We start from the raw sequence: 23227 nt of genomic DNA, 5'->3' as shown, positions 1-23227 counted from the left end.
AGAGTCCATTAGATTCTGGAATATGCCTGGTGCCACGCTAACGCCAAATTGCAGCCGCTTTACTCTGAATGCCCCTCTGTGCGTCACAATCGTCTGAGCCTCTGCTGTGGCTTCGTCCACAGGCAACTGTTGATACGCTTGGGCCAAGTCCAGTTTGCCAAAGATTTTTGACCCAGCCAGGGTGGCGAGGACATGGCTGACCACTGGCACTGGGTATGCATGGGCCGTGAGAGCCTTGTTTATGGTGCATTTGTAGTCTGCACAGATGCGGACCGAACCGTTAGGCTTGACGGGTGTGACAATTGGAGTTTCCCAGGGGGCGTTGGGCACCGGCTCCAGCACTCCTTGCTCCACGAGCCGGTCCAATTCCTCGTCTATGCGGGGTTTCAGGGCGAACGGGACCCGGCGGGCCTTGTGCCTGATGGGTCGTACAGCGGGGTCTAGCTGTAGGGCGATGGGGGGTCCTGTATATCGTCCCAATGCCCCATCGAAAACCCCTGGAAACTCTTTGCATATGGCGTCCACGTCCACTTGTAAGCTAGTGCGGTTCACCCCGGTAACGGCTAGCCCCAGAGGTCCAAACCATGCCAGTCCCAGTAAGCTAACGTAGGGGCCCTTAACTACCAGCAAGTCCAATTGTTGCTTTCGCCCTCGATATTGCACCCTGAAGGTCCCCACCCCCATTGTAGGGACCTTACGTTTCTGGAAGTCCCGGAGGGTGAATGGGGCCGGCCTTAGTTTGGGACCCCCATTAGGGCACAGTTCCCTTAATGTTCGGGCCGAGATTATGGATAGAGTTGAACCCGTGTCCAGCTCCATGCGGCATGGGGCTCCCTCTATCTGTACCTCTATATAAATTTTCTCTGTGCTGGGATGGGGCAACTGGAATACCTGGTAGTCCGTGATCTCCGTCGAGTTGCCTTGGTGCATGGTGCCGTGTGACCTGGGGCTCCTGGGTCGGTCATCTGATGCTTGTCGACGGGTGAGTCGAGCCCGACACACCCGGGCGATGTGTCCCAATTTTCTGCACTGCCTGCACTCTGCGTTGCGGAAACGACAGGTCCTCCTCTCGTGGTTCTCCCCACAGCTTGCACAGATCCCACCTTCGTCGCCAGTAAAATGTACTCGGAGTCGAGAGTGAATTTCATGCTCTTTATTCAGCTCATAGTCATCAAGGAGAAGAGGAGAAGAAGAATGGCTCTTTTCCCAAAACCATCTGCTTATATACATTATTTACACAATGGGCCTTGCGTGATTGGCTACTTCAGGGCTACACCTGTGGGCCAATTATATTGTGGATTGACTTCTGCCTGCAGCCGGATTGGCTGCTCCTACAGGCCAATCAGGTAGCAGATTCACTTCTGCCAGCCGCCTGATTGGCTGCTCCAGCAGGCCAATCAGGTTGCGGATTCACTTCCACCTGGAGTTGGATTGGGTAGCTCCCGCTGATTCTGAATCCTATTGTTCTAGGATTCAGCTCAGTACATAACACCTAATCTAGCCGCAGGGTGCCTTCCTTGATAGCTTTAAGGAAGCAATTTAAATCTTCTTCTTTTATTTGTTCCACCCAACTTCAGAATTGTTTTAGTGATGATATTTTATGTTGTTGGTGATGGCTGCTTTATTCTTTCCGTAAACCACATTTGGATGTGTTGTGGTGATGCAGGGGGATGTTAGGCAAAAGTCAAGTTAAGAGATATAATAAACAAATAAAATAATTCTTACAAGAGTGCTGTCGAAACGTAAGTTGACTAGACCTGCTTGCCTGATTATCTTCTTTTCTCTCATTTGTTTAGGCAGGAGGGAAGCATTATCACCCCACTTGTGCCAGATGTGTGCGTTGTCACCAGATGTTCACAGAAGGGGAAGAGATGTACCTCACAGGTAGGAACACCAGCTTCTGGGGCGAAAGGTCTCACTCTGGAGTGGACTGTCTACTTCTCTCCCAGCCTCATACACAACCTTGGTATTCAAAACTCAGAGGTTCTAAAATTCCTTAAGGGTGTCATGAATGTTGCTTGAGTGCTGGGCACTCCACATTTTCTTAATCTTTACGATGCATTGCGAGATGCAGAGATTTCATGTTAATCAATCCTGTTTCACGGAGACCCGTGTTGAGAGGCCACATGATGAAGCCCCGAGGCCAACTTATTTGCATTTCCTGCTTGCAACAAGTTCAAATCACTTGAGAAGTGGTGGTGGTGATACGTGCCCTTGCAAGAGGAAGAGAGAAATAATTACTGGGTCTCAATGTGAGCTTAGGGTGTCTTTCCCCTTATGGATCTATTTTCAGCTTTGGTGGGGGGAGTGTTTGTCCCTTAGACAACCTTTAGGTGCTCGTCACCCCGAGTCACTAATTACCCTGTGTCTGTCTGTGTTAATTGCAGGGTTGGCTGCTTCCCACCCTCGCACTGCTGGAATAGGGAGGGGCTGTTGTCTATGTTGGGTGGCAATTGATGGTTGCTTCATTGTGGGGGAGCTGAAGTGCCATTAGTGTCACATTGGCCCATCAGCCAGAAATGCTGCCACTATGATGGGGGAGTGGAGAAAGGGCAACTCCTCCATGCATTGCACCTGGCCATCATTGCCTGATCCTCCAGCCCAGGAGAGGATCCTGTTGCTATGGTGACCACGGCCCTCAAAAATGTTGTGCCAAGAGACAGGAACAGGGTAGATACAGGGTAGACGGGAGGGTGGGTGGGATTCTGCCTGTGGAAAATAATTATTCATTCTGTGGCTGGGAGGGGATGAGTTAAATGGCCATGAGAAGATCAGGATTGGCTCCAATTCTCCAATTCTATCTGAGCGTATCTCCCCCGCATGGGGCTAAATCAGCCAAGATTTCATTCCCAACTTCATTTCTGTCCCCGAATTCCTCCTCTTCTACCTCCTTTCCCCACACCTTCTTCTTAAGCAGACTTCTCTATTTACATTATTTCCGTCACTTCAGGGAAAGGGCTGTGGTAGAGCAGCTGTTTTCAATGCAGAAGGTCACAAGTTTGATCCCTGCCATCTCCAGGTAGAGCTGGGAAAGACTCCCTGCCTGAAATCCCAGACAGCGTAGATGGTCCTAGGCTGGATGGACCAATGGTCTGACTCAGTATAAGGCATCTTCCCATGTTTGCTATTAGCAGCTTTATGCGCACCTCTGTCTTAGGATACATTTCCAGTATAATAAAGGAAGGATGATAAATGTCTACTTATCACATTAAATGGCTGTTCAGAGCAAGTCTGATTTATAGAAACATGTCTTGGGAAGTAGAAGGTGTTCTCTTTCCCATGTTGTAGGCTGAGGAGTTGGGCAAGTTAGTTGCTGGAGACTGCCTTAATTGGCCGAGGTGGCAGAGCTGACAAGGAACTTCCCTTTGTTAGGAAGATTGCCTGGTTCTTCTTAGAAATACCTAGAAAAAAAGACATTTCTCCTTTCTTCCACTTTATCTAAGGATGCTATAATCTACAGTTACTTCCAAAGGTGACTTGTTTATTGAGCATTCATCCTAACTGATTTGCACAAAAGTTTGTTTGATGACTGTTTATTGAGCATTCTGATTTGTTTGCAGAAAGGGGAACAGTTAGGACCAGAGGCACCAGCTTACGAGGACGATCGGGTGGGATGCCAACATCACATGTGTGATGCCCCAGTGTCCCGATGCCATGCGTGTGAGCATCATGCCTCCCTCCCTAAGCCGGGCAGAAGCTTCCTGGGCTTTGGGAAGGAGGCACCACGCTTTAATACTTTGACACTCTAATTTACCAGGAACATTTAGGGGACTAGCCTGGTCCCCCTAGTCCACTGGCCACACACCACTGGTTAAATGGCATTGTATTAAGCAGTTGTTATCCTACACTTTCCAGTGTGGTTCTCTGTTATTTCCCCTACTGCAAAAAGTCTGATGTTGGGGGAGAAGAGGGTTTGTTGGGCAAGAAGCTTCAAATCCACTTAATTGTGTGACCTGAATTTACTGGCATGCATTTGAATCCCACCTGCAAAATTGCAACAGCCTGAAAGCTCCTGAGGTGCCTGTATGTGAAGAGAAACTGCATTTTGAGCAAGGGAGAGAGGGAGGGGGAGAGAGAGAGAGGGAGAGGGAGAGAGGGAGGGAGAGAGAGGGGGGGAGAGGGAGAGGGAGAGGGAGAAAGGGCTGACTTTGGGTTCTAGGAGCACCTTAGGCTCCTGGCTTCATTTCTGGAGATCTGATGTGGGAGTAGTAGACTTTGGCTGTCCTTTGGAGTGTTTGAGCTGAGTCTCCACCTGTGACCAGCCTGTATTTTTGCAAATAAATACAATTATTGCAAAACTCTTAAGAAGCCTCCAGGAACTTCCTTCCAAAGGAAACCAAACCCAGTTAAGTACTGCACCCTTGAAGCTTCTCGTTGCTTGAGAAGTGGAGAGGATGTAGCATTATATTTCTAAACATCCTGAAACCTATGTGTGCATTTGCATCTTCACAAAAATAATGTTGCAACAGGTGGGGGGAATGGGGGGGCAAGTTAATGTTTTCTTTGGGGAAAGCTAGTAAGTTGTAATTTGCCCACTGGACAAACCAGTAGCTCTGATGTAGCCAAACCCTGCATTCTTCCTTGCACTGATCCCCAGTACATGCTGATCTCTGGTCTTCCTGGATTGCAGACCAGGATGAAGACCAAACCAGTTTGATGATTTGGTCTGCATGCAACTCCTAGAAAGGTATTGACATGTGATTTCCCCCATCACCCATAGGAGCTTCTAAAGCTGCTACAAGAACAAGGTCTACTGCTTTGACTTCTCTTATTCCCTCACTCAATAATAATCAGCTGTACAGCAAAAGAAAAAGAAAAAAAACTGGGGTGAGGAGGGAGTTAATCTTTTCAAGTCCTGAACACAAATCTTATCAAGCTAGTAAAACAGGAGCTCACTTTTCTGCTGGACTCCATTATGATGGTATTGTTTTGCTGTCTGCAAGGACTACCCATTCTGATTTCGCTTTGAGCCTATGGCAGTGTTATACATTTCCCAGGTATCCATCTGGCAGGTTGGATGATGGACGATGTCTATGAATTGCCGGGTAGATAGCATGCAAGAATAACAACAACAGCTGTAATCTTATCCTGACCTTTACCAGCAGCCAGGACTAGTCAGCTTTGAGACCTAAGTCAACAGTAAAATGTCCATGGGAGGATGATACAGCCACAGATTTGAAACATGTGGAATCATATTACAGTATAAGTGTTGTGTCTCTTCCTAGCATCCTCCTTTTCAGCACCAGCTGATAGTTTGCTCCTTTGACCACACCATTAAGGTGAAAGGATCTTAAGAAAGTCAATAAAAATCAATGGCATGCAGCGTCACTGCTAAGTCTGAAAGCATGTCTCTTTCCTCCCTGCTATAGGGATGCAGATGAGTGAGGGGAAGGGGATCCGAATTTCACTCTAAAGTGGCCACCCATATCCAACTGAGGATTGATGTTACGTATTTAATATATTGATGTGCTGCCTTTCTGCCCAAACACCCAAGGTGGTTTTATTGAATTGTCTTGCATTGTATTTTCTGGACTGCCTTATTCAGAACTAGCCCTAGATTCTTAGGGAACCCTGAAGAATATCTTGTCTGTTTGATGTATTTGATCCACTGCTTTCTCTCTTAGCATTGCTTTAGTGCTGCCTGTTGCTGCAACCTTCTGATACAACCTGCCACAGACAGTGGTGCCAGTTATGTTGCTAGGTGAGGAGAAGAAGCCAGGGCAAGGATTCTCTCCTCAAAAGGAGATTGCCAGCTAGACAGGAAAGGCCTTGCCTTCTGGGTTCAGTAAACAGACTGCTGGGTTCTTCTGATGCTGCTGGGCCTTCCCCCTCTCAGTCAACTCCGTTCTGTAGAGCAACCCACTCCAGAACACTCTTTACAAGGGTGGATTTGCACAGAACCTTGCTGATCTCCATTTCCTTCTGTACTGGCACCCAGGACCCAATACCCAGTTTGGTAACTGAGTTTCCAACCCTTTGTCTTACATATAACCACCATACAGTAGGAGGAACTACTTGTATTCCCTTAATGCGGATATAACATTTTTGTGCTCTTGTTTGACTTAGTCAAACTTTTTGCTCTCAAGGCATTTTATTGCAGTTGTACCTGTCCTTTGCTCATTGCAACCCAGGGTGGGAATTGCACAGGTTGCAGGATTGGGATTGGATGGCCTTGCCTTGTGGCAGAGTGTTGGACTAGACGGCCTCTTGGTTGCTTTCAGTGCTACAAAGTTGGAATGTGCCACACATGTGATCACAGAAATGGGCACAACCCTTGCCTTTTCCTAGTAGAAATCTGCTGTCAATTTGCACAATGAGTGAAATGAATTTGCTACAATCCTCTTAGTTCCAAGCAAAAACTATCCAAGTTCTAATCAGTGTTGAAAGAAGGGTGATACAAATTCTGGATGTGCCAAGAAGCTTGCCGCTGAAAATGTTCAAGTGGAATTTTTGGTATAAAGAGATCTAGGACCTCAATAATAGGAACCAGATGGGCAAAATGAACAGACCACCTTGCAGCAAGAGGAAACAGTTAGGGTCGTACTATTGCCACGCAATGCCAGGCCAGGAGCAATGAGCAATGAAGTTTTCAGGAGTATTGTTTTGATGAGCCTGGGTAATGTTATGTAAATCAGAATCACAGCTGGACGGCACTGTAGTCCTGACCTTCTGCTCTGTTCCAGGGTCAGAAGTGTGGCATCCTATCTGCAAACAAGCAGCACGAGCAGAAAAAAAGTTAAAGGTAAGATGGAGCTGGGAATGGACGGGAAGGAGAACTTTGGCAACAACTGGCTGGGGGAGTTCCTCGAGTGGAAATATATTATTAGAGGCTGGAAGATAGCCAGTTAATTTATTTACTTGCTTTGAAAGTCATAGCCCTTCTACAAAGCAATTGCAGAAGGAGAGGAAGCCTTAAATTTAGCATCCAAAGGCTTTGATTTTACAGGGATATATACACTTGAACTAAGATTACAGGCTTTGAAGCTTTGAAGCTTTAACCAAGGAGTACAGACTGCAACTGTGGACTTATTTCTTGTTTCTCCTCTCTTCATACTCTTGAACCACTTCATATTGTACACAGCTGTTACACTGCCTACATCTACCCTGCATCTCTCATGTACTATTAAAGAAAACATAATCACAGACAACATCTTCTTCCCTCCTGCAAACTGTAGTCAAAGTGCAGCAAAATTACAGAAATTAAGGCTTTTTAAGCAGAAGGAATATAGGCAGGTAGATTACCAATTTGCCTTTACTAAAGATGGACAACTCACTGAGGTTACAGATGGCTGAACTGTGTCTTTCAGTGTGACTGATTAGCAAGAGAGGAGGAAGGTTTAATTCAGCCTTCTCCAACATGAGGTCTTCCAGATGTTGTTGGACTCCAACTTCCATCATCCCCTGTCAGCATGGCCAGTGGTCAGGGATGATGGGAGTTGTAGCCCAGTAACATCTTGAGGAGACCAGGTTTTGGAAGGAAGCCTGGCTTAATTTGCAACGTATTCCGTCCTTTTCTGTCTACACAGCACAGAAGAACTTCAGAAACATCCATCTCCCCACCTGGCTCAAGCATTGGTTCCCCCAACAGAGTCATCTGTGTAAGTACAATTCTGTGGCTGAAGCAGGCCATGCAGTTGCTACAATTCTGTGGCTGAAGCAGGACTGGGCATTGCAGTTGCTAGAGGACTGGGCATTGCAGCTCCTACAGGTGAAGCTTGGGAAGACATGCCCTTACGCGATCCCAGGAAGGTTGAAAAGAAGTGATCATCCAATGCACCCACGTAGCCATTGAGAAATGGATTTTCATGGACTGGGAACAAAGGCAAACATTTGGCAGTTTCGGCCCAAGATGTCTACACTGGGTCCTTGAATGCCTTACTGCCAAAGGGCCCTGATGGCTTCTTTGAGCATCATCTGACTCAAAGGGTTCAGATGTATTTAGCCAAGGCAATTCATGGCACTGATTTCAATCCTGGCCTGCATTCTCCTTTCCCACTGTTGCCTCATCTACCTAGGATAACCCCTGTCACCTCATCCAAGGTTCAATCCTTCCCATTTCTCACCTCTGGTAACAATCTGGCTCCATTTGTTCTGATGATGCCTTCAACCTGTTTATTCCAATTTGCCCCTTCTTACCCTTGCACCCCCCAGTTCCCTTTTCTTTACCTTTCTCTCTGTGTTCGCCTCTCTGTCTCTGTCTCTCCCTTTCCTTAGGCTAAAGTGGATAATGAGATCCTTAATTACAAAGACCTGGCCGCTCTTCCCAAGATTAAAGCCATCTACGAGGTGCAGCGCCCTGACCTCATTTCCTATGAGCCCTATCACAGATACACCTCGGACGAGACGCTGGAGAGATATAGCTATGGGGAGGTACAGCTTCTCAGCCATTTCACCTGGGATGTAGGGAGACAGCAAGGTCTGCGGTAGAAAGACTTTTCTATAAACTATAGCTGTGGATCAGGAATGGGGAACCTTCAGATGTTGTTGGAATACAAGTCCCATCATCCATGCTGGCTGGGGCTGCTGGGACTCGTAGCCCTCCAGATGCTGGACTTCCATGTTCCCCAACCCTGCTGTAACCCTATTCATTTTGATTGAGTTGTTTGAGAGTCACGATACATTTCTCTTACACTTACCGAAAGCAAAATCCAAATTTGTTATTGCTAAGTAGCCACCTTCTGAATAGAGAAGAAAATGTCCGTGTAAGGCCTGTTCTGAGTATGCTGGTTCCATCCTTTGCTACAGGGATATAGATGGGGAAAGCACACCTTCCAGTTGGGGGTGGGGGTGGTCAACTAGGTTTTTCTCAGAGTAGACCCACTGAAATTAATGGCCCTAACTTAGTTATATTAATTAATTTTAGTGAGCCTCCTCTGAGTAAAACTTAGTTGATTATCACCCATAGTCTCTGTGGTCTACTCAGGGGTAAATGATGGAGATTCATGTACTTAAATGTAGTGTGAGAAGTACAGAGATATTTAAGGAATAATTCCTATGGCTTATCCCTCAGTGTCAAACACTTCCAAGGAGCTCCCTTCAGTTCTGTCTTAATATGTCCAAACCTCACTGAAGAGTGGAAAAGCATAGGGATCACAATAGCCTTGAAGCAGAAAACGAGGCAAATGTATATGCCAGGGCTTTCTTTTCAGATGTGCAGAAGGATGGGGTGCTCACTGATGTCGTTCAGCTCTTGTGTTTAAATCAACCAGGTTGATAAGCGGATTGTTATGCAGTTCACTACAGATTTTTTGATTCTCTAAATTTTCTGATACAGTTCCTAGTTTGTTTGTTTTTTAAAAAAGTGCCATAATGCAGGCATAAATGCATATTTTATAATAAAATGTGAACAAAATTGTGCATTTTAGAATAAGATACATACAAAAATGAGAAAGGATAAAATGCACAATTTTGTGGGGGAAATATGTAAAAGAGAATTCTAGGTACTATAGTTTGTACCACACATAGGGCTTGTCCACACTTTGCTTGTCCCATGCCTACAAACCATGGATCCAATAGGTTTTCTGCTTGTCCCATTCTTCCTAGGCACAGGTCTGGGCGATATTTTTTGCTTGCCCCACTGCTTTCCCCAGGAAAACCTGCTCTTTACTGCTGAATTGGAGCAAATGTCAATCTGTGCAAAACCCGATCAACATTTGCTCTGATTCAGTGGTAAAGAGCAGATTTTTGCAGGGAGAAAGCAGCGGGACAAGCGGATGCATGGATGAGCCCACAGTTTTCTCCAGCAATCCTCAACAAACTCCAGCACACAGAATACTTTGAGGACGGAAATGTGCTTTAAAGGTATAGCGTGCACATTCTCCCCTTGTTCACGGATGCCTCACTTTGCAGTGCTCAGAGATGGTGTGCCTGCAGGTGCAGATTTCCTGAAGAGTGGCGCCTCTTCCTTGCCCCTGAACTGTGCTATTCTTGATCCTATATTGATGAGTGCACTGCAGCCAGGCCGGGTCGGGAGTGTTGATTCGTTTGCCACAGTTGGAAAGCCTTAGGAGTGAGCTTTCAAAAAAGGAATGGTACCTCATATCTTCGCTCTTGCTTTCACAAGCATTCCTCTTGTGAATATGTGCTAAAAGCACTTTGTATTTTGTGGAGGAGAAGCAGCAGTTCAAGATGAGCCTGCAGGGTGGGTCAGAACCACTGCAGACATTCATTTTCCCTGAGAAAAAAGGAAGAAAGGAATGAGGGTGGCGTGGAATTGCTAAAGGGCTGCATCTTTATCATGTTTGAATGATCAGGCCTAAGTCTGATACATGGAATTTGTGGTGCTCAGATTGATGTGTCATACTGATGGCTTCTGCCATGCTAGACTCATCCTTTATGATATGCGCTGATCCCCTACAGTAGTGAAAGCAGGATCCTTCGGAGCTTAATATGATATCCGTAGTGTTGGGTGTGCCATCTTACGTTCTACTGTATATTAAACCCATGTTTGTTCACATGTAGAGCTTTAAAAAATGACTGCTAAATGTGGAGGCAAGAAGCGAAAAGGCTGGAGCTTAGGGTGGGCTGTTCATTGAAAGATGGGGAATTCCAGTGAGGACTCCTGAGCATACATATATTTGAGGGGAAGAGAAGTATTGGACTCTGCTGCATGCACACGCACACATGTTTGCTCCTCCTTTGTGTTAACTTCAGAGTCTCCCTCCCAGGTTTTCTCTATCCCCTGACAGCTCTAATAAGGTTGTAGGTCTTGCTAAGTGGACAGTAACTTGCAGGAAGATGAACTGTGTTGTGGCCTTGAGCAGTCATGTCAGCTTGTAATCATTTTTCCCCCACTCTCTTTCTTTCCTTGCTCTTCACTCCCTCGTGGCTTGTCTCTGGTCTCCTGTCATTTCTAGTCCCTTGGAACACTCTCTCCGTATTCTCAGGTAATCATACGGCACACAAGACTAATATAAGGGCCCAAGTGGCATTGAGCTGAGGAACTGTCTGCTGACAGCTGGACCATGAAAGCCCCTTGGCTGAGTACTGAAGGGTCGAACTGCATCGCTACTAAGCTTTGTGGTTAGACACTGGAAGGTGACCGTCCCCCATGACAATGTTAAATTAGGAATGCTCAGGGTAAAGCAAACTGTCTTTGTGATTCTCTCTCTCTCTCTCTCTCTCTCTCTCTCTCTCTCTCTCTCTCTCTCTCTCTCTCTCTCTCTCTCTCTCTCTCTCTCCTATTCACCCACCCACATACACACACTGCCCTTGACTGGAAAGAGAACAGTCTGCCCTGAACAAAATTAAATCAAAAGTAGAGGGCTAGGATTTGCACCATGGGCAGTGATGAGAGACAGAAACTTTTCCTAATGCTTTATTTTTCCATGGAAAATGTCCATAAGTTCATTTAACAACAGTGAAGGGATGCCAACTGCAAATACCAGTGAAGTTTCAAAGTTTTTTTAAATACAAGTAAAATAAACATTCAAATAGATCAGCTGTTTTAGGACTACAACTCCCATCATCCCTAGATAACAGGGCCAGTGGTCAGGGATGATGGGAATTGTAGTCCCAAAACAGCTGGAGGGCAAAGTTTGGCCATCACTGCTCTAGGGCATCAGAACCCCCCCGTCCCTCAATGCAAACTGGAAATATTCCGAGGCAAATTATCCTGTGTATTTGCATAGGAAAACATTTCTGGAATACTTCCAATTCCATATTTTCCAGAAAACCCACATCACTAGCCAGGAGTCTCGTGCGCTTGCACCTCCCTAAAGGCTGAGTCTTTTTCCATCACTGCTCTTTCCCTTTCCCAGGATATTTATGAAAGCATGGACATCCGACAGAGGCGAGCCTCCAGCCCCGGCTACATCGACTCCCCCACCTACAGCCGCCAAGGCATGTCCCCCACCATCCCACGCTCACCGCACCATTATTATCGCTCAGGTAAGGGGAGTACACATGCGAAGCAGAAACCAGCACTGTGGCATCATCAGGACATATGCGCCTCTCTCCAAGGCACATTCAGTGCCGGAACATATTCCCATTCCCAGAAGAGCTTGCACTGCGAAGCCTCACGTCTCAGTGGTGGTGGGGAGAAGGGTAAAGAGGACACACCCCCTTGGCCAGTTTCCTCTGTTACGGAGGAACGTTTATGGACACCTAGCAAACTTTGCTACTGTCTGTCCTCAGGGTAGAGATGGGCTGATTACTGGGACTTCACACTCCACTGGTGCATATGCCCCTCTCCTTTTTCTGTGGCGACTTCAAAACTTCAAGGTCCTGCGCTAGTGGTGAAACGGAAAGGAGCAGGTGATGTGGGAAGCAACGGATGCGCCGGGATTCATAGGCACACGGACAGAGGTGCTAAGGAGTTCTTCATCATGAACACAACTGGCACTGGGTTTTGACATGTTGCACTTAGGAAAAAGAGCAGAGCAGGGAAGGGAAAAACAGAGAGAAAAGCATGTCTAGCAGAACTGGCTTATTCTGGGCCTCCTGTAGCATATTCACCCACCCACCAGAACCTCAGCCTCTGCCAAAATGAATTAAGTTGTACAACCGTCACTGCGCCTGCACCTCTGGCACCAGCTAGCGCTGCCGGGTAAATCCTGGCATGGAATTTTGGGTACTCCTGGAATAGGTTTAGAACTGCCACTGATGTCATGCACCTGTGGGATTTTCCTCTGGCTCCTCTTCATTGGTGGACCCAGCACCCCTCCCCTCACCGTGACGTGTAGGAGTCTTCATGACCACCCCCCACCCCACCTCTCCATCATTCATGCATCCCCATCATTGGTTCACAGGTGGCTTGCTACTCTTCTAACATGGCTGCTTCTAACACCAATTCTCCTCTGCCTCTCTCTCTCTCTGTCTCTCTCTTTTTCTTTCTTTCTCCGCTGCTCCCTCCAATCTGCTCTTTCAAGGAACAGAGAGCGGGCGCAGCTCCCCCTACTATAGCCAGTTAGATGTGAGGTCTTCTACACCAACCTCATACCAAGCTCCTAAGCATTTCCACATTCCAGGTAGGCTCTGGAGGCCTCTGGCCAGCCTGTGAAGGAGCGCTGTATCTTTTTTTGGTTTTGGTTTTATTTTTGCATGCATGCACGCACGCACGCATGCATGCACCAAGTGTGCATACTGCATGAGTAGTGCTACTGCCAGCCTAGAGTCAGCTAGCAACAGCAAGAGACATCCGCATGTCAGAGGCCATCCATAAACAAGACCTGCAGCCTCAATCCCCACCTCCCCCAAAGTTTGTTTTCACCCTCCCCATGCAGCTTCTCCCATCTCTGCAAAGAAGAGGTCCTCCTGTTCCCCTCGTTCCGTTCTCTTCCCTCAAGGCAGAGCTTGTCTGTCAGCTAGGAGCTCTTCTGCATCCATCCTTGACAGATAATTTATCTTATACTCCTCCTGCTCCCCTCAGGGCCCGCTGCACCCTTCCCCCAGATTTAACTGGGCTTGCCAGATGGCTGCTCCCCTCCAGCAGAGACTCCGGGGGCCACCAGGTAAGGGCCACTGCCACGCCCCTCCTGCAGGGAGGGTGGGAAGGAGGGCAACATCTGCCCCTTTTCAGTACACAAGTAGCTACACGTGTGCCCTCCCCACCTGCCCGACAGCGCAGCCTGTCATCAGCTTTGCTTGCAAAGGGAATCTAGAATCATTAGTTCACTCCAAGCACGTGAGGTCGACACCTGTCCAAACACCTGGCAGCAGTGGGAGCCCTCGGCCTAGATTGAACTAGGGCAAGTCAAACCAGGGTGCCTTTTTGACATGCACACGCCCTCCTCCCTGAAGCCATTTCCAAGATTTTGATCTCAAGTCATTCATTCAAACAAGCCAAGAAAAGAAACTCAGGGGCCTTAGGATGAAAGTGTTAGGAGCAGGATTCCTGGTGGATGAAAACAAGTGACAGAATCCATGCCTGGTGGCTTGTTTTATTTTTTCTTCCCCTCAATTAACTGTGTGTCAAAATCCAGATTTTACTTGGCAGCTGATCCCGGCAATGCCCATGTTAGCAGAGAGGGAGGAGACACTTGCGGATTTTCATGAGGGGCCCTTGAACTCACAGTGCAAGAAAGGAAGGATGAAGTAGACCTGGAGTCACACGGCTTATGGCCTTGATTGCCTTGGCTATTGGGGGGGAAAGGCTCCATTTCACCTAGAACAGCCTGGAAGTTCTGGAATTTTCCCTGTCACATTTCCTTTCTGTCATTACCACCATCAGAAACGACGAGCGCCCCAGGAGATTTGGCTGACGTCTTTTATGGATGGCCCTTTGCCCAGCCCATCAGTAAGCCTTTGTGCTGGTAGGGTAGCTCCTGTCCCCAGCTTGCTTTGCTTCTCTCGCTCTCTCATTTTAAGAGACCCTGGCAGACATGTTTTGCTCTTGGGCAACGGTGGGATGAGGGTTACAGCCCTGTCTCTAAGGAATCGACTCAACAGATCATCTGGTGCCACTGGCAGACGAGAAGACGTGGCCATGAGCACCGCCCAAATTAGGACTTCCCTTCCCCTGAACGAAGGCAAGCCATCCACTGTGCCAGAAGGAGAAATGTCTGCCTGACCCTGCATGCTTTTAATGGTGAGCATGCTCCCAGCATGATCTCATGGACGCATTCTCTGTCGTATGGCTGTCTGTAGCACACATCACCCCAAGCAGGATGGATTCCTTCTTCCCCCATCAAACCAGCTCCCAACCTATCTCAGCCTTGCAGCTGCTTAAAAGAAGGCTGTGAGGAGAAAAACACTGAATGTGGAGTAAGCAGGCGGTTTGTTTGTGGGTGGGGACCTTATACCCACAAATTGTGGCAGCTCTTGTGATTCTGAAACATTCGCGCACTGGCTCCTACTCTCCTTCTCTGTCTCTTTCTTTCCTTTATTATCTTTCTTTTTGCCTCCAGCTGCTGCAGAGAGTAACATCTACCGGAAACCCCCCATCTATAAAAGACACGGTACAGTTTGGGCATGGCTTTGACACATATTTGGATACACATAATAACCAAGTCCAGTTCTGCTTTGGCGACAGTGCTGCACATTGAGTGTGGAGTGACTCTGCGAGCTTTGCAAAAGTTATATACCAAGTTGACATTTACCAAGCGCCTCACCTGGACACAATGGGGGAAAGAGGGGGGGGATACAAGTTTGAGTATCTCTGACTTCTGAAAAGGAAACCGCAACAGAACTTACATTGCGGTTCTAGGCCAGGGACCTTCAGACGTTGTCGTAGGAGTATAAAAACGTTGAGGTCAAAATCTGCCTGGGTCTCCTCAGCCATAAGGAACTCAAAGTAGAAATGGACTATTTAGCTGACAATCCTTACTCTCTTGCTGGCAAAAGGGAGCAAGCGGGCTATAGGGCTAGTTCAGTTGTTTAGGTGCCTTTTAGAGGCTAGTTGTAATTATTTATTACACCCATCATGCATATTAGTATTAGTATTATTTACACCAATCACGCACATGGAATTTTTCATGTCCCTCCCACAAGGGGCTTTCAATCTAAAGTGCCACCCAAGGGAGACATCAAGGGCCAGGGTGAAAATGGAAGGCAGGGGTGGGAGGGAGAGGAAAGTGTGCTTGTTGCAATATGATGCACTTTGACCTAGTAATAGCTGGGCATGGAGTTGTCCCAGAGGCTTCATAAGAAAAGGTGGCCTTTGAGGAGGGATCTGCTAGAAGGAAGAGAGGTGGTACCCTGGTCAAAGGAGAATGGGTGGAGTTGTTTGAGGGGAAAGAGGCGTTTGGGAAGTGGTGTAACTGGACTACTGAAAGTCACAGGCAAGAAGGCATCAGGATATAAGTGAAGAAGGAGTCAAGGTCAGAGAAGGCTTTGAATGCAAGGATGAGAAGCTTGTGTGGGGTCCAGAAATGCACAGGACGCCAATGTAGGGATTTAAGAAGGAGAGTGTCATGGTGAGGGAAGTGAATGATATTAGCAGCTAACTGCTGGATGGACTTAAGGAGAACAGGAGTGGCTTGCATGGTGGGGCAATATGATGGAGTTGCCTCCTTGACACCGACATCACTGCTGCTTCCCAGGATGCATCAGGGCAGGGGTGAGGTTGGGGCCATCTAGGCACACCGACAGGAGCTGGCTGCACTCCATGCCAGCCTTGCCGCTGACCTGCCCCACCATGAAAAGCAACAGTGATGCTTGTGTTCAATGGGCAGCTCCACACCACCATACCAGACGCTCCCGGAGGGGACCGACATGATACAATCAAAGCCCAAAGGTCAAAGTGAGAGATGATCAGGTCATAATGTAGGTTTTTTTGTTTTGTTTTGCTAAGAGGGCAGAAAGGAAGAAGAGCTGTCTTTTTGCAAAGTCATAGAGAAGCAATGTGGTTTTGCAATGAACTTAAATATGGGGGCAAATGAGTGAATGAGAAGAGCAGAAGATAAAGCCAAGGTCTGATGCCTGGCCCCGGGGTGGGTGGCCATACTGTCAGTGGATAAGGAGACTGTACAAGGTGAGGAAGGCTAGAGAGGAAATGTCCAGCCTCACACATGAGACGGCCATGAAGCATCCTAGCAGGAATATGACTTGGAGGTGTGGGACTGGATGTTACAAGCTTGGAGGCTAGATGTTCTACACCCACAGGGCCTGGGAAACTACAGAAACAATGTCCCTCCAGACTTCTTCTGAGTCAAAGCTCTTGGGAGCCATGGAAGATGGAGGAGCGCCCTCTGCTGGTCAGGTCCCATCAGTGAGGAGGATGAGGGGCTTGCTCTGCACTCACCGATCTGCTTTTATTGTTTTAGAAGGGTCTTGTGGCTTTCCCCTTGAATGTGGTAACCGAGTGTCTCCTCTCTTTCCTTCCCCCTTTCCCCCTTCTGCTGTCTGCCTAACACCCTGCCCTGCTGGCTGCCTGCACCCCACTGCATTGTAAGTACCTCCCTTTGTCCCTCTTCTTGGTACCAACAACCTCATCATGCCTTGCTCCTGAGAAGCCCTCTGATTTCCTCCAGCAAACCTTGTATATTTAAAAGCTTTTTTAAAACATCTGCCCTTCTATTAGGACATAAATAGCTTTCTCTGAGGATATATATATATATATATATATATGGTATAAAATACATTTGTGGACTTAATGCATGATCACGTAATGCAGATTACTTATCCCTAAGTGCTCTATAAAAATCCTCTTGTACGCACCGTCTGAAGTTTTGCTTGTCGTTCTAACGCACGTTTAAGGGCGAAGCAAAATTGCTCAAAACCAGTTATCTCCTTAACACACTTTATTTATTCTTGAGGGTATCAAATCAGGAATGAGATTTGCTCCGTGTTAATTAAAACATAAATAAAAAAGTGTGTGAGTGTGTGTGTGTGTGTGTGTGTGTGTGTGTGTGTGTATGTGTGATAAGAACATAAGAAAGGTAAAGGTACCCCTGACCATTAAGTCCAGTCGCGGACGACTCTGGGGTTGCACGCTCATCTCGCGTTATTGGCTGAGGGAGCTGGCGTACAGCTTCCAGGTCATGTGGCCAGCATGACAAAGCCGCTTCTGGCGAACCAGAGCAGTGCACGGAAACGCCGTTTACCTTCCCGCCGGAGTGGTACCTATTTATCTACTTGCACTTTGACGTGCTTTCAAACTGCTAGGTGGGAAACCCCAGGTAGATTAAGCCAAAGGGTAACCTAATTCAGCACCTTGTTGTTGCAGTGGCCAACCAACCTATGGGATCTGGTCTTTATTAGGATGGATTGCTATTTTGGATTAATTCTGGATTAAATCATATGTGGGGGGTTGGGGAGGTGTGTGTGTTTTATTTTTAAAGAAAGCTGATATTAGTATAAACTTGTGTTGGCACCAGTAGGAGCTTGGGATGGGGTGCAATTATCAGGGTGCCACATGTTTGTTCGCCGAAGATAAGTGCTACCTCTCTCACAGGGTTGTTGTGAGGATGAAATGTAGGTGGGAGGAGGAGAGCCAGGTACACCACCCTTTGCTCCTTGGAAGAAAAAGGGTGGTATATAAACATATAAATAAATAAAATACTGGCAAGTGGAAAAGAGCAGAATTGCATTGCTCTGTTGCTCTGCATTTGCCCAAGCTCTGTAGAGAGGTAGCCAGTTACTACTATGCCCTTTTGCCCCTGTTTCAGAAACAAAAGTTTGCTATCTGGAGATTTGGAAGAAAAGTTTGAATTAGGCATGATAGCAGCAGGACCGTTCATTTATACCTGGGTTTGTTCTGATCATGCTTGAAGCATTTTTTTTAAGTGCAAAAGCAATGGAGGGAGAGGACCCATGGCTTCCCTTCCACAAAGCCTCTCTCCTGATGTCTCTTCCCACTCACCCACCCACCCCGGCACCAGCTTCAGTACCAGCGAGGGGCTATGGTGAAATGAGCAGTGGGTACACAGAGCAGGCATGGCTCCCTTCCCCCTTGTTCCTCTCTCACCTTAAAAACAAAGCCCTTGCTTTTATATAAGGTAGGAGCTGTCCTGGGACGATGCATATGCCTCTGCTGCCCTCGCGTGTCATTGCTGCCAGACCCTTCTGAAGAGCTCCCCCTTTTCCTTCCAGTCTTTCACACGTGCTCTCTGTTGCTTTTGCAGATACCCTATCTGCAGCCACAAAAAGCAAAACCAGCGAGGATATAGCCCACAGCTCCAAATATAGCCCAGCCTACTCTCCGGATCCATATTACCACTCCGAAACAGAATACTGGACCTTTCAAGGCTCACCTAAAGGTAACGTTCTCCACACCAGGTCACTGGAAGCTCCAGGAATGTGTGTGTTTGCTGAGTCCAGCAGCATCTAGAGGTTCCCCCATCCTCAGTCTAGAATGTCAAGGTGGGCAGAAAGCTGCACCAGCTGAAATTCCCTTTTCTGCACAGCTCTTAAAGTTACAGGAGCCCTCTCTGGCTTTGTGGCTGGTCACCTTGCATGAACCGGAAGCTCTGGCCCCTCCCAGCTATAATGCCTGAAAAGAATATGCTACTGTCTGCCCCAAGCTCCATGCCAGAAGTAGCACAGGTCCCTTTGGGTTACAGAAATGCATGTCCAACCACTGGCGGAGGAAGAGGAGTGCGGGGGAAGCGCACCGCCCCCGGCAGCACGATCCCGGTAGGGTGCCAGTGCGGCTGCCCCCACGCCCATGCTGGGCACCCCACCCCCGCAGGTGGCGTGCCCCGCCCCCACCTGCTCTCCGCCCCGCCCCCTGCCCCCCGGTGCCAGAGCATGAAGCTCCGCCACTGCGTCCAACATTGGCCCCGACCCTAGCAAAATCCCCAGATTCATGGCTACTGTCTTAACCTGATGCCATGCAAGTTATTTCTTTGAACTGACTGCCCTGCCGCCACTTCCTCGTAGCACCACGGGTTCGGAGGTTCTCATCAGGAGGAGAAGAAGATGGGTTTGATCGAGGGATGCATAAGGTGAGTGCTCATCTTCACTGATCCACCTTTGCCCATTTAGGAACGCTGCTCCAGCCCAACTTCCAAAGGCTCTCTTCCACTTTGGGTTGGGTAGCAGCACTGTGCCAGCCTCTGCTGTTGTGCTCACAACCTCATAAGAAGAGGTAGGCTGCTGAGGACTTGGACTATCTTCAGATACTGCTCCATTCTGTCGCAATGGGAGAGTCCGGTGCTGATGGCTTCACTGGCAAAACAGTTGACACCTCTGAGTTCATGTCAACAGTGGTACTGCCTCTGCACCTTTTCATTATGTTTTATTGGATTTTTACTTTGTTAGGTCATTTTATTATGCTAATATCTCTTTTTTGTATAATTTTTCATTAAGTTTTTCTATTTTACATTTTAGAATATTCATTTAATGACTGATGTTTTAATGTTTTCTAAATCTCCTGTTGGAAGCTGCCCAGAGTGGCTGGGGAAACTCAGCCAGATGGGTGGGGTATAAGTAATAAATTATTATTATTATTATTATTATTATTATTAACCTTAAATCAATGACTTCTCTTCTCTTTCTGTGGTTCAGTTTACACACCACAGATCCCTGCATATTTTACATAAGCTAAACCATTCAGTATTCCATTGTTACAACCATCGAAACTTGTCTACACTGTTGAATTTATCTTAATTCTGCCAGTGTCTTCAAATGTACACAATTTTCACCCATATATTCAACAAACATTTTCCAATCTTCTTTAAACGCATGTTCTTCTCAAGTGGCTAATCTCAGTGCCACTTAATCATAGAAGGGAAAATACTGTGTGCGTGTTTGAAATGGTTTATATCTCCCATTTCAGGATATAAATCCTATCAAGGTGGCTTACAAATAATATTCTGTCACATATTTTTAAAACACAATAAACAATATTAAAGTGTTGGCACACATCAGGATCCTTCCCACAGGGCTGTTCATGGTAGATCATGGGGTGGTGGGCTTGCCCAGCAGGTTCCTGCCCTGACGTGGTCTTTGCCTCCTTCCCTCGCTCTCCTATAATATTCATCTTCTTAATGTTTTGCGGTGACAGCTCCAGACTGGCATTGGCAGATTGATACTGAAGGAAGAAATGAAGGCACGATCCAATTCCTACGCTGACCCCTGGACTCCTCCCCGCAGCTCGGCAGGCAGTAGAGAAGCTCTTCACACGGCAGGCTACGAAAGCTCCTTAAATGGCTGTAAGCAATCGCAAAAAAATCACCTACCCCCTGCCTGCCAGCAGATGGTTGGCTTCAAGGAAGTGAGAGGTGCAGAAGGATTGTCTTTTCACAGGCCATGCATTGCTATCGTGCGAGAGAGATTATTGCTGGGGGGGGGTGGGGGGCAGGTATCAAAGACATGGCAGAATGATCCCAATGCAGGGGAAATTCAGATCAGATGCTGAGTCTGTGGATTTAGAACCAGCCGGCTGAGTTCTTCTAGTGAATTAAATTGGCTGGTTTTGCTATGAATATACTGGTTCCAGCCTGATATTGTTTTCTTGATGCAACATTCATAGTTGGGGACCATGAGACTGAGGGAGGTTAGAACTGCAGTGAAAATGGAGATATTAATAACGGCCGGTCAGGTTCACATACAGAGAATGAACCTGGGTGTTTCAAAGCCACCTCATCATACACACAGCACTAGCCTTTAGCTCACAATTCTGTTTCTAGGTCTCACACTGCATTCTCACCCCGACCATTCCTGCCTGATCTAACTATTCCCCTGTTTTTGGACAGAGCAGATAAGAGAAAGAGCCAGAAGCATTTGAGAGAGCCAATCGGCCTAAGACAGAAGTGTGCATAAGATTGATCAGGATCTGCTAGTAGATCACTGGGTGGCTTGCAGTAGTATTTCTGATTCCCAATTATTTTAGTCATAGCAAGCAGCTAAGCAGTTTAGAATCCCTGATCTGTAATAACTCAGGCATAAATGTGTGCTTAAATATGCAAACTGTGTATGTGTTCCTGGGGTGCTGCAGGCAATTGGCTCCACCCCCTGAGTCACGGTTTTTACACCATTTTACACTGGTTTCGCCCACCCTGCATCTGCCCTGGCTTTGTGGTTCTAATAGCAAACAGAACATATCTGAAGTCTCTCTATGTCTGGGCAAAAGGAGATCAAAATCTCTCTTCATTCATCTCCTGTTTGGAGAGATTATTTGTCATTTGTTTGTTGTGTGTCAAGCATATTGTACCAAACTGGGGTGATTAAAATTTCAGGGATCAAGAATGATGTTCAGTGTCCTGCCACCTTGCTCTTGAGTTCACAGAGAAATCTTCAACAATAAAATCATGCTCACAGGAATCATGCATTCCACGATGCCAGAGTTTATTTGGCAAACTGTATATCAGCCTTTATCTATCTATGCATTCCCAGGGTTAACTTGCACACCTTCGCGGACACATACGCTCTCACGCTATAGCTTTCCCTGGGGCACCCTACCAGCCAGAGCCTGAAGGAATATTTCATTAATCTTTGATGAACTTCCACATTATCCCACCTCCCTTTCTCCTTCCAAAGGAGTGTGGGTGAGGGGCAAAAATATGCTCCTGCAATTGCACCAGCTGGCCACTAGATGGGGCCATCAACAGCTCAGCAGCTAGTCATTCTGGGTTGTTGCTTTTAAGTACTGTACTAAATAATCCAAAATAGATATGGCACACAATCATGTTGACCTTTCCAACTTCTCTTAAAAATAAATCAGCCTCAGGAGGAATTAAGTTGGAGCAGAGAAATTTGGGGTGGGGAGGAGGAGAGGCTAGTTAACTTAAGCATTTATTTATTTATTTTGCTCAAAACTGGCCCCTCCTCAGCTGTTTTTCTGCTGGGACGGAGGGCATTTTGTACAGAAAAATGGCTGTAGGGGAAGGCATTAAACAGCACCCCCTGCCTCTCCCTACCCCCCCTTGCATAACTTACTTCTCCACAGTCAAGTGTCCTAGTATATGACTAAATTGTATTTTATTTTTCTGTTGGAAGCCGCCCAGAGTGGCTGGGGAAACCCAGCCAGATGGGCGGGGTATAAATAAATTATTATTACTATTATTATTATTATTATTATTATTATTATTATTATTATTATTATTATTGGAGAAAAAGTCAGCATTGCCATGAAGGGCTTGGAGCCAAGCTACATGTTACACTTAATGCCTAGTGTGCAGCTACATCTCTGGATTTCCTCTATTTGGTTGCAGATACAGGGGATCCAATTGTTGTCTGGATAACAGTGTGTTGGGATGGAGGAAGGTAAATCTTCTGCCACAATTGGGGTGAAAATCCCACTTCCCTGCAGTTAGGAGGCTTAGAATAATTTTTTTCCCATTGGGTTTAATGGGAACTTTTCCCTAAGGGCTGGATTCAAATGAGTTGATGTGCTAGCAGGAACTAGCAAAATATATCACAGTAGAACTCCCCCCCCCCCCAAGCACCCCATAATAAGCTCTGGAAATATCTTAAATATCCCAGGGGGAGGAGAGGGAAGATATTTACATCAGTCAAGCTGACTGATTTCCCCCCCTAAGTCTCCTAGCCATGCAGTGTGATCTTCACACCCATAACTGATTAAAAAAATGATAACCCACAGACATAGCTGCACACTACACATTGATGTAATATGTAGTTTGGCTCTTAGAGGACATACCAGTGATGAAGCTTGACAAGAACATTATTTTCTCTCTTAAACAAAACAGAACAGCAACAGGAAATTCCTGAGTCCACCAGCTACACCTAAGTCCAGTGCCACCTAGTGATGAAACCATAGAATGACACTATCCACATAATGTGAACCAAGCAATACCTGAAGATAGCTAGCAGTCATTTTCACGATTGCAGTGATATTCCCCTGCCACACGCACTGCGGTTGTCTCAATGTGCCACATTGTTCACA

General features: G+C 46.8%; 1 protein-coding gene across 7 annotated transcripts in view; it reads left to right on the top strand.

The window, feature by feature from the left end:
- The window catches only part of ABLIM3 (actin binding LIM protein family member 3), a 171385-nt gene that overhangs the window by 138329 nt on the left and 9829 nt on the right, over positions 1–23227 (top strand). For 6 of the 7 annotated variants that reach the window (XM_088661834.1, XM_088661832.1, XM_088661833.1 and 3 more), the window contains 10 exons: positions 1797–1884; positions 6684–6742; positions 7527–7598; positions 8215–8370; positions 10857–10886; positions 11760–11889; positions 14847–14897; positions 18504–18638; positions 19261–19325; positions 20387–20534. In XM_088661834.1, coding sequence (XP_088517960.1) covers positions 1797–1884; positions 6684–6742; positions 7527–7598; positions 8215–8370; positions 10857–10886; positions 11760–11889; positions 14847–14897; positions 18504–18638; positions 19261–19325; positions 20387–20534 — 934 coding nt within the window. Of the gene's footprint in view, positions 1–1796; positions 1885–6683; positions 6743–7526; positions 7599–8214; positions 8371–10856; positions 10887–11759; positions 11890–12869; positions 12969–14708; positions 14715–14846; positions 14898–18503; positions 18639–19260; positions 19326–20386; positions 20535–23227 lie in introns of all 7 variants that reach the window. The other variant, XM_088661835.1, reaches the window with a different exon arrangement.

Source organism: Zootoca vivipara, chromosome 2, assembly GCF_965207765.1.
Source record: "Zootoca vivipara chromosome 2, rZooViv2.hap1.1, whole genome shotgun sequence".
Classification (NCBI taxonomy): domain Eukaryota; kingdom Metazoa; phylum Chordata; class Lepidosauria; order Squamata; family Lacertidae; genus Zootoca; species Zootoca vivipara.
This window is presented reverse-complemented; position numbering and strand designations above follow the sequence as displayed.